A 13,967-nucleotide genomic window follows, 5' to 3' on the forward strand; every position below is an offset into this window, starting at 1 on the left:
CTACCAATAGAGTTATTTGTTAAAGGTATTGCTGTCCACTGTAATCCATGAACAGAGTTGGTTTTAGCTTTATTAGTGTTCATAATAGCTATCATTAACAGATAATTCTGTTTATTGATTATATTAGACTAGAATATTATGGCTATCAGATAACAGCTAGTGTAGACACTAACAGTTACTAACAGTAACTCAATTTTCAGAATTGATTTCATTAAAGCAATGGTCTATTAGTAATTATTAGCATCTACAGCAGTGAGTTGCAAAAGTTTTCTTATAGGTTCTAATAATAGAACTATGTATTAGTACCTATAGTAGGCAGTAATACAAATAGCTCTTTCAACCTATATGGTATCTATTAGAAACTAACAATAGTTATCTATGAGTAGTAGTTACAGTAGCTGGTCCTAAAATTTTATCTCAGAATTTACTTGAATGTATTTGTAAATTTACTAGTATCTACAATAGCTGGTAATAAGATTTTATTGTATAATCTACTGGTATCTAATAATACTGGTATTTATTAAATAGTTATTAGCATCTCTATTAGCTAGAAGTACAGCAGTCTAGTAGAATAGATAATTGCATTAATAATCTACGTAGATTCTGTTATCTATTAGAATTATTAGAATTCATTAATAGAATTTCTTATGAGTATACTTAGTAGCTAGCCATAAAATTTTGTCTCATAATCAATGAGAATCTTTTAACAGAATTTCCTATTCACATCTGTATTAGTATCACTGCCATTTACTATTAAAAGCTATTACTCTCAACATCTAATAAATTAGCTATCTATTTGTATTTAGTATCTATAGTAGTTATTAATACAATTAGCAACTAAAATGTATTAGAATATATCAGTAAGAATTATCTATTAGGATCTAGAGTAGCTAGTATATGAATAACAGTTATAACCTATTATAATTTTTTAAAGGAAATAATCCATTAATATCTATAGTAGTTATTAATAAGGTTATCTACTATAATGTCTTGTTATGTATTATAATCTCATGATAGACTTGTCTCTGAGTAGATATTAGTATCTATAGTAGCTATTAATACTACTGATGTGTTCTACTGTTGGGATCTATTAAATTCTACTGACAGTATTATGTTTTAGTATTTACCGTCACTAGTAATATAATTATATTTTACAATCTGACATTACGATTAGCTGTTGCAATACTTCAGTAGATTTAGTAGTATTGGTAGTTATTAGTGTCTGTATTAGATGTTAATGCAATTACCTATTAGAATTTATAGAATTATCTACCTGCTACAGGGAGTATAAATGTGTCATGCTACAACTTCAACAGGATTATTGACTAGTAGCCACCTGTGCCCCATTAGCCATTATCTGCTGCTACCTCTTAGTGTTTGGTGTCAGACTTCTCCACCACCTGCTAATAATGTCATCTATTACATGAACACAATACATTTTCTTGCCCCGGCCACACTGCAAAGGCGGGTTAAGCCAACGCTGTTCCGCTGGCTTCACCAGGCGGCAAAGAGCCGTTTCTGGCAAAAGCCGTGCCACGGCAGATGTGCCGCTGCAGATGCCGGGCTGAGAGCAGCCGGGCTGAGACCCCTGGGCAGCAGCCGCCAGCCCACCGTGACCTTCAGTGGTGTCCCAAGTGGCCGGGGCCTGGGTGAGGAGGAGTTTGAGTGGACACTCGTTTGCTGGTTTAAGCCCGTTTCCTAGGTGAAAGTCCCACCGTTGTGGAAGCAAACCTAAAGGTGTGAGCGTGCAGGGTGCTGCTCAGCCTTGGTAGCCTGCTCCTGGGGAAGGGAGCCTTGAAATCAAGGAGGGACGCGGGAGACGTGATACCCTTACCGTCCCGGTGGGGCCGCTGCTAGCGGGAACAAGCTCGGAACCCGGCTTTGAACTTGTTACTTTATTTTAACATATATAAAAAAAACCTTGCAAGTATCAGACAAAACTTCTGGAAATTTACACACAATCCAACAAAAATATATATAAACCGAAGCTTTTGCTTGGACAACACTTGTAGCTCATGAGTATAGCTCACCGCTTGTTGGGGCACTGGCTGCCAGGCTGCCGCACGGCTCCCCGCTACCGACAAAGGATGCTGGGGGTGTGCGAGGGGACACCTCTCCTGTCGCCCAGGGTTAGCCTCAGCCCCGTGTCGAAAGGCTGGGGGGGTGCTAGGCTTGTGGGCAGCATAGCGCTGAGAGTACGTGACTTCGAGGAAGGAGGGGCTGTGGGGGCTGATCTCTCTTGGAGGGGGCAGGAGAGCAAGCCATGTTTGCCGGCGGAGGGCTGGGACAGGCCATGGCAGTGGAAGCTAAAGGCAGCCTGCTCGTCCATCTCCCCTCTCCACCACTCAGCTGATGTAGCACCCCGCTGGCTGTGGGGCCAGAGGTGCCACCAAAGCACAGAAATAAACCAGTTTTACCTGGGACTAGTAATTATTCAGCACAAAAAAAAAAAACCCTGAGACATCGCCGACTGGCCCTGGCCTAATATTCCTTAGTTTTAAATTTGGGGGTGGACTCCGGGACCCGCTGTTGCCAGCAGCTGTGCAGCCCCCCTAAAAGCAGTCCAATTTCTTGGGGAGTGGGGAGAGAGAAGCCCTCCCTCTCATGTCAGCAAGGCTACGCTGCAAACCAGAGAAACTAAGCCCTTGGTCTGGCATGTGCCCGAGTTGGGTGCCCCTGTCCTTGCTCTGCCAGGAATCGCCTCCTGTAGGGTCGCAGCTACCCACCGTGGAGCTCCCTACCTGCACAGCACCATTCGGACACGCTGGGCCACACCAACAAGAGAAGAAGAGTTCAAAAGGAAAAGCAAAGCACTAACACCTCCCCAGCAGCTGGCAAACACCACCCTAACACACCACTTCCATTCTTTGCTCATCTAACCTGCACACCACTATATCTAAGGTGCCTAGCACATCCCAAAAGTAAAAGTAGTATTTCACCAGCTTTTCTGAGCAAGTTGGGGGTAAAACACATCAAAACCTTCCCACACACACAGAGGACAGATTTCCTGAAAAAGCCTCAAATCCTTCCATCAGGTAGCTTACCAGGGTATTTCTTTCTAATATTGCTGTTGGCTTCTCTGTAGTAGTATGCAAGTCCAGTTTTGCTGCTGCTAATCAACAACCTGCAAGTCCAGAGTTGAGGTAACGGACAGGTGAGTCAGGGGGGTGTCCCCCGCACATTGGGGCTCAGCACTGTGACGCAGTAATCATCTCTGGCCGTGCTCCCCAGGTACTGGAGCAGGGGTGGGACAAGGCAATCCAAGAGCAGGGAAGGTTTGAAGGAAGAAAGCACTTAGTAGATTCCCTCTCTAGTTTCTCAGATCGATGTATTTCTCGCTCTTCAGTCCACCAAACAGAAAGAGAGAAGAAAAAAAAAAAAAAGCAGTTAGGGGCAAACATAAAACCAGGACCTCCACTGCAGATGTCTGCGTGACCGGACCCATGGCTCTCCCCACCCCGTGGTGGCTGAGCATCCAGCCCAGAGCAAGGGGTGAGCACAAGCCACGCAGGCAGCAGTACCAGGATGGTGTCTCTTAGCCTAAGGCAAATAAAACCGCAGCGGGCTCAGGTGCGGCATCTCGTGGCTCCGCAGGATGCCCAAGCATGGTAAGCCCTGCCTTAGCATGGTGATGGTCGGCAACGTGAACAGTTGCTTGAGCCCTCGGTGGCTCTCGACCCCAGGTGAGAGGTAAGCACACAGCCCCGGAGACTCATTCATCCTGCACTGAGAGCTTTGGCCCAGAGATGCCAGCGCAGGGCCCATCACTGCAGCCTCCACTCTGACTCCTGGCCAGAAATGTTTATGTAGTTCCTTCTCCCACAGCCTCCTGGGGAGTCCAGATCTTGCTCCAGGGAGCACGGAAGGAGGCAGTGCCAAGCAGGCCAGGCAGCGTGCTCCCAGGAGGTGCCAGGGGCTGGCACAGAGCAGAGCTGCACATGCCCAGGGGAGGGCTGCTCCTACGTCCTTGGAGCAGAGAGCTGTGGCTTTGTCACCTCCCCTCCCTCCCATGGCCCCTCTCAAGCGCTGTGATGGATGATGGAGGCCCATGCAAGGTGGGAGTGCTGGGAGAGAAGCTTGCAGAGAGGAGAAAAGCATTACCTCGATGCATCTCCATACGCTCCTCACCTCTGCTCCCAGCCCTGGGAGCAACCCTAGCCCTGAGGAAGGGCAGTGCACGACGCTCTGTCCTACCTGGTCAGCGGCAGGTCTCTTCTCGCTGTTGGCACCCTGCAGGAGCCCCACCTCTTCGGAAAGTTTATCTGACTTAACTTCAACTACAATCTTGTCTTTACGTGCCTCTGGCTTTGTGCTAGGGGAGGGAGGTGACAATTTTGAGACATGGTTTGCAATACCAAAGAAGGCATGTGGCCGGTTGAGTGAGGCCAAGCCCTGCGGCTCCATCTCAGAGGATGCTCTGGAGTGGGGCCGGGGCAGAGGAAGACCAGGGGTGAAAGAGGCTCCGGCTTAGACAAAACTTTAGGCTGCCCAGTCCCTCCCTGGAGAGGAGTCCCTTGGCTGCTCTACTACTCTACTGTCCTCCTCATCGCCTCCCTGCGCGGACGGGGCGAGCAGGGCGGACCCCAGGCTGTGGGAAGCTGGAAGCACTGCCAAGACCCCAGCGCGGTGCCCCTTAAGGCTGCACTATTGCCTCCCTCTGTCTTGGGCAGGGAGCGGCTGGTGCAATGAGATGGGAAGCACGAGTGATGGCAAGCACCTCTGGCCCCAAGGGCTCCCTGAGGGGGTGGGCGGCAGTGCTTACATGTCCTGTTTTCCAGCTCGGCCACATGGGATCTTTCCTTTCTTGTGCAGGAAGTAGATGACAGACCCCAGCACAGCCACCACGAGGATGCAGACGATGATCGCCACAATGATTATCCCCTTGCTCTCCGGCATCTTTTGATCTAAATACAATGGGAGAGGAAGAAGTTAATGCCTGTCCCACTCTGATGCTCTCCAGCCTCTGCATTACCACATCCCCTTGGGTGCAAGGACCCCTTCCCACAAGAAAGTGCCACGGAGACTTCCCATGCTGGTTCCTGGTGCTTCTCCAGCTCCCTGCAGGATGCAGATCTCAGTACAAAAATGCTCCATTAGGGCACTTTCTGCAAGACTACGCTTTGCATTCTGCTCCCAGCTGCCATGCCCCTGCATGCCACAGGAGGATGGCTTACAGGGTTTCCTGCAAGACATCAGGCCATCCCTTTGCTTCCTTGCCCAGCGGGCCTGGGCTGTGGGAAGCCGCACTTGATGGCCTTGTGGGGCTACAGGCTGAGGACAAGCAGGCAGCCTTCACACCGCTGCAGAAACAGGTGGAGACAGAGCCTCCGGTTCCCTCGCGGCTTGGCAGGGAGAGAGGAGCAGCAACAGATGCGGTGCAAGAGCCAGCAGCCAAGACTCCCTCCCCAGGCCAGAGGCCAGTGTGGCTCCTGTCAGTGGCATGCTCCCGCCAGAGCCTGGGCTGATGGACACGCGCACCCAGCACAGTGAGGAGACTGACCTTTTCTGATGGACTCCACTGGTAGAGCAGGAAGGGAGGGAAAGAGACAGAGCTCAGCCACGCCACGGCAGCACGGCACACATGGCACCTGCACGAGGAGGACTGCTCCTTCTGTGGGTTCCCAGGGCAGAGGGCAGCGCCTGAGACTCACCGAGCAGCTGGATGTGCTTCTCGCTGACACCCAGCGCGTTGGAGACCCTGCACATGGCTCCCGCCCGCAGCAGGTCATGGTTCACACGCACCGTCAGGTTGCTGGCGATGTGCTGATTTTCAACGTACTCATGAGCCTACAAGGGGGAAAGGCAGAGAAGGATTCAGAGCCCAAGGCAATGCGCAGCCCCTCTGAGAGATCACAGCCTGGCCCCAGCACCCTCCCCAGCTCTCACCGTCCCATTGACATTCCAGCGGACAGAGGGCCTGGGGAAAGCGATGGCCTTGCAGGTCAGGTTCACCACCTCGTCCTGCCGCACGTACAGCGGGGAGCTGATGGCGACGATCCGTGGCTTCCCTGGGAGGAGAGCACATCAAGCACCCGTGGCTTTCGGCAGGGAACATGGGTGATGCTGGGCAGGACGGGGCTCAGTCTGGCAGGGTGGCATGCCCGCACACATGCCAGTTCTTACCCTGAACAGCGACGGCCACCTGCTTGCTCTGCTCCAGCCCCGGCACGCTCGGTGCCATCACTTTGCAGCTGAAGTTGCTGGAGGTTTCGAAGGTGAGGTTGCTCAGAAAGAGCTGGTTCCCTTCTGCGACCTTCCTGCCCTGTTGGGAAGGGATGCCCCCCAGCAATGAGCACAGGACCTCTCTGCAGTATTGCCCAGGAGGTTAAGAGGTAGAGATGGACAATGCAGATCCGTGCAAGAGGGAATCCTAACCCTGGCCACTCTCAGGAGAGAGGGAGCAAGCTCCTGGCTCTGCCCAGTTTGCTACAAAGCCCAGGCTTGCCGAGCCTGAGCATGCCTGCTCACCTTCTCATCCCTCCACTGGTAGGCCAAGGACAGGGGGCTGTGGGCATCACAGCTCAGCCTCACGCTATCCCCCTCCTGAAGGGGTGAGGATGGCTCCATCTTCACAAAGACCTCTTCAATGTCTAGGAAAGGGATGGAGACCAGGGCAGGGTGAGCAGGAGGGACAGGGCACCCACCACGAGGCGTGCAGGGTCCCACCTCCCGCCTTACAGTTCACAGTAAGCATCACATCCTTCTCCAGCTGTCTCATATCATCCAAGTCCAGGGTCTGGCATCTGTACAGGCCAGTGCTACTCTTAGTCACATTGTGCAGGTTCAGCACCCCACTGTTGGTGTCTGCCAGCGATGTCAGGTCCTGCCAGTTGTCCTCCAGCTGCAGGCAGGGGGCAGAAAACAGAGCCCTTAGCCCCAACACAGGCACCCTCCATCCCAGCCACTGCATCCCACTCCCCAGGGCTCTCCAGGCAGGGGACACAGAGCAGGCAGGACACGAGATGTCTGTCAAGGGAGAGATGCCCAGGTCCCCTCCAGCCTCACCTCTCTCTTATAGAAGCTGAAGACGGGCGCTGGGTTCCCATCAGCCTCACAGACCAGCTTGACATCATCCCCTTCCTTCACCAGTGCTGAGGACGACACGACCTGCAGCTTCACGTGTTCCGTGGGGTCTGGGGGAGGAGGGAGCAGGAGGGGTCGGTGCAGGGCCCCGCCATGCAGCACTGAGCAGAAGGTACGGCCCCCAGCCCCTGACTCACAGAAAACAGTGACTTTGACTTGCCGCGACTCCACGGCGTGCCTCTGTCCCCACAGCCAGTAGTGCACGGTGCAGTGGTAGAGGGAGTTGCGGTCCTCCCGAGTGACGTGGGCGAAGAGGGTGCTGCTCACCGTGTACAGCCCGCTCGACTCACGGGTCAGTGTAGCCAGGATCTCCACCGCTGCAGGGGACACAGCCACTGTTCCCAGCCCATGGAGAGGCCGTGGGAGAGGAGGAGGGCTCTCTTGGCAGCACAGGGCTGCTTTGGGGGGCTGCGGGCTGCCAGTCCCCAGCCGATGAGGCCCTGGATAGCACAAGTGCCCCGGCCCCTCTCCCGAGCAGCCAGGGTAGTTCACCATCCCCGTCCTCATCCCCATCCCCATCCAACTCACTCTTTTCCTCTGGCTGCAGCTGCTCCCCATTCTTGTGCCACGTGATGTTGGGGGGTGGGAAGCTGTTCTTGCTCATGCACTGGGCAATCTGTGATGGCAGAGACAGCCCTGAGCACGGGTGTCCCCATGGGAGAGGGGAGCAGGGAGTCTGGCACAGCTGGGAGCCTCCCCTTTCCCGAGCGGGGCCTCTCCTCACCTGCGGGATGTCACTGCTCTGCACGGAGATGCCTGTAGGGTTGGCTGTGATCTCAGGGGCCTCGGGGACCTCTGGAAAGAGAAGCCACCCCAGGTGTATTAGGAGGGACAGGCTGGGATCCCCCGCCAGCCCTGCAGATGAGATGCATGACCATGCTGCCCTCCTGCCCCATCACTCACTGTAGACGTGGAGCTCAGTGCGGTTCTCGCCCATGCCATGGCTGCCCACCTCAACCTGGCACACGAAGGTCCTGGCATCCTGCACCGTCACCTTGCTGATGGAGAGCGCCTTGTCCTCCCCCACTGACAGCCGTCCCTTGTAGCCCTGGTTCTCCTCCATGATCTTGCCATCCTTGATGTGGCACAGACGCACTTGGTTGTTGCGGTCAATCTGCAAGGTGAGGGGTCGAGGCTGGGTTGACGGGGAGCCCAGGAGAAAGCCCCAGGCTAGCTGCCACCTCAGCCCACCGCCCACTGCTCCTCTCCCAGGCCAGCACTCACATAGAACCAGCTGATGTAGGTGTAGGAACCATTTCCAGGGATGTAGAAGTTGCACTCGATCCTAGCTGTGCCCCCGCTCTCCACTTCAACCACCGCTGGCATGGAGACCTCCAGCTTGCCAGCTGCAGCTGTGGGACAGAGCCCATCAGGGATGGGAAGTACAGGGAAGCTCCTGTGTCTGAGCAAGCGAGGGAGCTGAGCCCAGGCCTGTTCCCGTCTCCATCCCCCCGAAGGGTGTGGGGCAAAGCCATGTCCTGCACCAGCATTCCCCAGGCACTGTGTCCCAGCCCAGCAGGAGCGTCAGCCAGGAGCACAGCCCCACTCCTGCCACCACTGCCTTCTGTGTCCACAGAGAGCCCAGGGGCTCAGACAACCAACTCTATTCTCAGAGAGGGGACGAGGCATGCCGTGCTTGCACCACCAGTCTCCCCAGGACACCTGGAGACAACCACCCACCCCACTGCTGATGCAGTCCCTGCCAGACCTGCCCTCCCCACAGCATCTCCGCCTTGCTGAAAGGGGCAGCAGGACCTCTGAGCCTCCAAATCCCCCTGCACATCACGGAGGCAGGGAACAGCTGGATCCTGTCCAGGTATGGGTATGGGAAGGAGCTGCATCTCCACAGCCCATGAGTGAGCAGATCACCTTGCCAGATGCCTTAATCTGAGCCTGGGGCAGTGCTGATCTCCCTTGCACCCAGGCCAGCATCCCAGATCAGCACCCACCATGGCTTACTGGCCCCAAGGGCCAGGAAATGAGGTGCTGGGAGGTTAGCAGAGGCAGGGGAAGGGGTCGAGTGCTGGAGACTGAAGCTGGGAGCACAAAGGCTGCACCTTCCCGCAGCCCGAGACCAGAGCCCTGACGTCAGCCTGCGTGGCCCCCGCAGTGGCCCCGGGAGCTGGGGCATGAATGAGGCACTGTGCTCCTCCGCAGCAGGACAGGAGACACAGCACAGCAGCTCAGGAGGGGTGTGCCAGCCAGTTGCAGCTGCCTGCCGGTCCCTTTCCCCCTCCAAGGTAACAGCACCTGTCGGGCAGGCAGCGTGCCCTCCACCACCATGGCCGTGGCGCAGCCAGGACTCTCGGGTCCCTCCCCAGGTTTCGACCCTGCCGCCTGAGCAGGAACTCAGAATCCAGCTGTCGGTGCATCCATCCCTGCAGTGTACCCAAGGTGAGCCCCTCTGCTCCCTGCCCACAGAGCAAACCCAGCAGTGCCCACTATAGCATGGATGGTACCAGGGACCCACAGCCATGCTGAGCAGAGCCTGTCCACCCCGGCACCCCATCTTCCCTCCCAGCACAGCCACCCACTCGCCTGCAGCAGTAATGGAGCTCCTGGCCATGCTCCAGAGAAGCAGGGGAAGGTAATGGCTATTGATCCAGGACAGGCAACAGAGCAGCTTCTCGAGGGGCTGAGGGCAGAGCAGCTCCAGCCAGGCATGGCAGAGACAAGGGCTGTGTCACAGCAAGGCTGGGAGTGTCATCGCTACTGGCCCTCTGGGTGACAAAGCAAGGGGGGGTCTGCATGCCCTGGGCTAGCACGCAGCCCTGCAGGAGGTGACGGCAGTCTGTTCCCCAGCAACAGGGTCAGTCTGCTGGCACCTACAGCCCAGCCCAGGTATGGGAGCTAGGGACAAGAGGCTGAAGGAAGCCAGCTGTGTCAACAGCTCCCTTGATAGTGCCTCTCGGTAACAGCCACAGAGCCTCCCAAGTGAGGCAACTTCAAAGGCAAATACCATGCCCATAAAACACTCTTTGCCTGGAGTGGGTATGTGGTGGCACAGCCCCAAAATGCAGCCAGTAGCCCTTCTGCCATAGCAAATGCCCCAGCTCACAGGAGTAGTCACCTCAGCACACCCCAACAGCCAGCTTTTGGCCCTCACCTTTCCCATCAGCACAGTACAGTCGGCACCAAGCAAAGAGGGATGAGCAAAGCACTGCACAGGAAAGGAGGTGCTAGAAAAACAGGCGAAAGCCCCAGAGATAAGCATGCAGTGGGGTCAGGAAACTAGACCAAGTGCACATAGGAAAAGATAACTTTGCACCGGAGGCACCTGCCCACCTGCACAGCTATGACTTGTTTGCCCGGTGCAGCTGGGCACCCGCAGACTTGTGCAAGTCTGGGGCTGGGGTACGTCCCAGCTGCCCCCCTGCACCCTACCTGTGCCCTGACACTTCTGGGCTGCAGGCAGCCAGGCCAGGCTTTGCCTCCCCATCATTTTTAGACTTTCAGTAAAGGCCCAGGGCAGTCAGCCCCTGGGAGAGGGAGAGCTGCTGGCCCCCCCTGCTGATCCGCTTGGCATGAGAGCCCTCATCCAGGCAGCGAAGCAGCCGAAACCATGAGCTCAGAGCTGGAGAATGGCTGGCATCTGAGGATGGCACGAGGCACACATCCCTCCCACCCATCCACTGACCTTGAGGAGGTGGACACGGACGCTGCAGCCCCCACCCCCCTGGAACAAGGGCTCACGGCTCCCCACCTCCTCGAGGGCAAGCTGGATACTATCCCACCTCAGGCTGGAAGGAGCACCCAGCAACACCACAAGTGCAGCTAGTTGGGGGCCACAAGGACTCCCACAACCCTGGGGACCCAAGGCTTCCTCCTGCAGCTCCAAGACCCCATAGCCTGCTATGTGCGTGGGCAGGCTAGAGAGGCACTTGGCACAGGCACCCTGGCAGAGCAGGCTCTGGGGACATGGCGACACGCTCTTGCACCCAGCATGGCAGCAGACACCAGTTCAGTGGGGAAACCTGGGCAGGGCTGGAGACCCATCAGCCACATGTGGAGCAGCCCAGCTGCAGAGCTGAGCTCCAGCTTGCATCGTGAACCCTGAGTGCCTGGCACAGCTCCAGCAGGAGACCTAGAGATCTGGAGAGGACATCTGCAGCAAGCAAGCAAGAAAGGGAGGAGAGCCCCCGTGCCTTTTCATCTGGCTGGCGGACAGCCGGCTGGCAGCCAGAGCTTCACAAGAACAAAGATTTACTTTTAGAGCCAGGGAAGGGGGTGGAGAGTAGCACAGCCCCTCCGCCAGCCTCCTGCGGAGCGAGGTGTGTGGGGAGCCAGCAAGGAGCGCGGCTGCGTTGGCGGCACAGAGGCCCCAGCACAGAGCCCTCGGCACAGAGCAGCAAGAGGAGGAGCACTGCAGGGGTCTGGAGCAGCACATGGGATGCCTTGAGGTTTCTGCGGGTTTCTGTTGCCCTCCCGGGGAAACCAGCTGTGTCCAGATCGCGCCTGCTCCCAGCACACATGCTGCCCCTCTCTTCCCTGGCAAGGCCATCCTTCCTGCACAGGTCCCTGAGCCAGGCTGCTCCAGCTCCCACAGAGCAGGATCACCTGCACCCCTCTTCCTCACATTGAAGAGAAAGAGGGTGCAGAGCCCTGGCCCTGCAGCAAGCACCTCCACCAGCACCCAAAAGCCTCCGCCCCAGCCCAGCCCTCACTGCGCTGGGGATGGCGAGGAAGCCAAGGCTCTGCTGCAACAGGGATCGGCACCTTGCACCCCCAAACAAACCCCAGCCATGTGCGCCAGGAGAGGAAAGGCTCACAACCGCAGCCCTGCAGCCAGGTGACAACATCCACAGAGACCTCTCTAACAGCCAGAGATTGCAGCGCAGTAGGGACCAGGGTGGCACTGGCAGCCCCACTGCGGGCTCAGCCCCCCGCCCCAGCACCACCGTGAGCCCCCAGCCCGCCTGGGAATGGCTTGGCCGTGGCCTCTCATGCTTCTGGGAAGCATCAAGCCTTTTGCCGTCGCTGGGCTTTCAAACATGCCGATGCCGCCAACCAATAAACGCCTGGCTCAGCACACGTGCTGTGAGGAAGGGGATCCCAGCACGGGCTGGGGGCGGAAGCAGCCTGCCTTGGGCTCAGAGCAAGGCAAGGCCTTGGCCAGAGCAGGCTTCCCCAGCGCCTGAGGCCACCTCCGCAGCATGGCAAGGCAGGGACAAGGCAAGAAGGTGGCAGGGAGCAGCCAGCGCACCGGGACCCCTCCCTGACCCTCGGCCAGGGGACGGCATCCTGCTGGGAGCAGGGCAGGAAACGCAGTCCCCCCTCTCCCCTGCTCGAGGGTGAAAATGGACGGGAAAGAGGATAAAAAAAGAAAGCGTGAAAAAAGCCAAAAGAAACACAGTGCTCAAGGAAAAACTCCTTAGAAGGAAAGGGGTGGATGCTTCCTAGTAACTCGACCAGTTCTCCCTGCTGCACACTAAACACACGTGGGGACACCCCGGCACCCTGCCCCTCACCTCTGCCTCACGGAGCACGGCCCCGGGGAGCCTGCCTCGCACCGGCCACCTTTCCCGGCCACTCGGCCAGCCTCCCCGGGGACGCAGAGGCCACCCGTCACCTTGCCCTGCCTTAGGGGGGCTGCAAAGGGGTCCTGAGAGCGGAATGGGGCACTCCCGGCTCCCTCCACACCCAGGCCCACCCTCGCGGCGGAGCCCGGGGACGTGCAGGCGAAGACACACGCTCGAAGGGGCTGCTCCCACCTAGGCTCCGCCGGCACCACAATTTTAGCATTCCTGGCCCCAAGCCAGGCAGCGTCTGAGAGGCGTCAGCTCTGCTGGCTGCTTGGGCTGGCCCCGGAGCGGCTGTGCGGGAAAGACCCCGCCGGCTGCCGCCCCTCGCCCCCTCGGAGCGCGCAGCGCGGTGCTGGGAAGGGGCTGGGCAGGGCAGGAGCCGGGCCACGGACAGAGGCCGGCAGACCCCAGCACCGCACGCCCCCGCTGCCGGAGCGGTGTCCCGCGGCTGCCCGGCGCCCCCCGGGCAGCGGCGAGAGCGGGGCCGGCAGCAGCACCGGGCGAAGGGGCACCCCTGCCCGGGGACGGCGGGGCCCCGCGCCCCGCCCCGCCCCGCAAGGCGGCTGCACCCGCGGCTCCGCAGCGCGGCCCCTGCCCGCCCACCCCGCAGCGCCCGCAGGTGCGTCCGCCCTCCCGCCCCACGGCACGGCACGGCCCGCCCGTCCCGTCGCGTCGCGCCCCGGCGCCACTCACCGCAGCAGAGCAGCAGGCAGCAGCCCCAGCCCAGGGCGAGCCCGGCCGCCCGCCGCCCCCCAGCCATGCCCGCCGCCGCCGCTGGCCGCCCGCGACTGAGCGGGGCCGCGGGCTGACGTCAGGCGGAGGAGGAGGAGGAGGAAGGCGCGGTGCCTGCCCATCGCCCGCGGCCGCTTATCACCCCCCAGCGGCCGCCGGCCGGGCGCCAGCGCGCCGAGCCCCGCAGCGCCCGGCACGGCCGGCAGCACGGCGGCAGTGCGGACCCCCGGCCCCGCGGGCAGCGAGCAGCGGGCGTCGCTCAGGCGGGCGTCCCCGGCTCTCCCAGACGGCCCCCGAACTCCGAGCCCCGAGCAATGCCCCCCCGTCTCGGCACGGGCCGTTTTCAGGCATTTCTAGCTCTGCTGGAGGGGCTCATTCCAGCTTTGCTTGCAGACCTGCAGTCTGCCAGGTCCTACCTGTCCAGGCTCGCACAGGCTGATCGGAGCAGACTGTGGGGTGCTGGAGGTGGAAATCACTAAGCAGACATGGTGGAGGGGGCAGAGGTGTGGGCTGGGCTGGTTTCCACAGGAGCTCGGGGAACGCTGGAAAGGGGCACAGTTCCTGAGACTCTTACTTCCAGGCCTCAGTGGATCTGGCTGACCCTGCTTTGGGGCAGGATTGACCCGCTCC

The 13,967-nt window shown here is 58.1% G+C and overlaps 1 protein-coding gene across 2 annotated transcripts; it reads right to left on the minus strand.

Moving 5' to 3' along the window:
* Nucleotides 1-1,892: 1,892 nt before the first annotated feature.
* MCAM (melanoma cell adhesion molecule) lies at nucleotides 1,893-13,365 on the minus strand. 2 transcript variants are annotated; one of them, XM_086627002.1, is made up of 16 exons: nucleotides 13,299-13,365; nucleotides 8,308-8,435; nucleotides 7,987-8,197; nucleotides 7,808-7,878; nucleotides 7,612-7,699; nucleotides 7,221-7,400; nucleotides 7,006-7,133; nucleotides 6,679-6,841; nucleotides 6,469-6,590; nucleotides 6,124-6,262; nucleotides 5,887-6,008; nucleotides 5,652-5,787; nucleotides 5,501-5,518; nucleotides 4,763-4,904; nucleotides 4,195-4,312; nucleotides 1,893-3,340 (listed from the first exon to the last, which is right to left on the minus strand). In XM_086627002.1, exons 1-16 carry the CDS (start codon nucleotides 13,363-13,365, stop codon nucleotides 3,311-3,313), a joined length of 1,863 nt encoding a protein of 620 aa, XP_086483128.1. In that variant the 3' UTR covers nucleotides 1,893-3,310. The 2 variants fall into 2 exon arrangements, with proteins under 2 accessions (XP_086483128.1, XP_086483127.1); XM_086627001.1 differs by lacking the exon at nucleotides 5,501-5,518.
* Between the last annotated feature and the right edge of the window lie 602 nt (nucleotides 13,366-13,967).

This window comes from Tauraco erythrolophus, chromosome 26 (genome assembly GCF_009769465.1).
Source record: "Tauraco erythrolophus isolate bTauEry1 chromosome 26, bTauEry1.pri, whole genome shotgun sequence".
In the NCBI taxonomy this organism is placed as follows: Eukaryota; Metazoa; Chordata; class Aves; order Musophagiformes; family Musophagidae; genus Tauraco; species Tauraco erythrolophus.

Coding starts and splice junctions, on each gene's coding strand:
- MCAM (XM_086627002.1), bottom strand. CDS start 13,365: ATGGCTGGGGGGCGGCGGGCGGCCGGGCTCGCCCTGGGCTGGGGCTGC. Junction 7,401..7,611: donor GCTGCAGCCAGAGGAAAAGA/GTGAGTTGGATG, acceptor TGTCCCCTGCAG/CGGTGGAGATCCTGGCTACA. Junction 6,842..7,005: donor TCAGCTTCTATAAGAGAGAG/GTGAGGCTGGAG, acceptor CCCTGCCTGCAG/CTGGAGGACAACTGGCAGGA.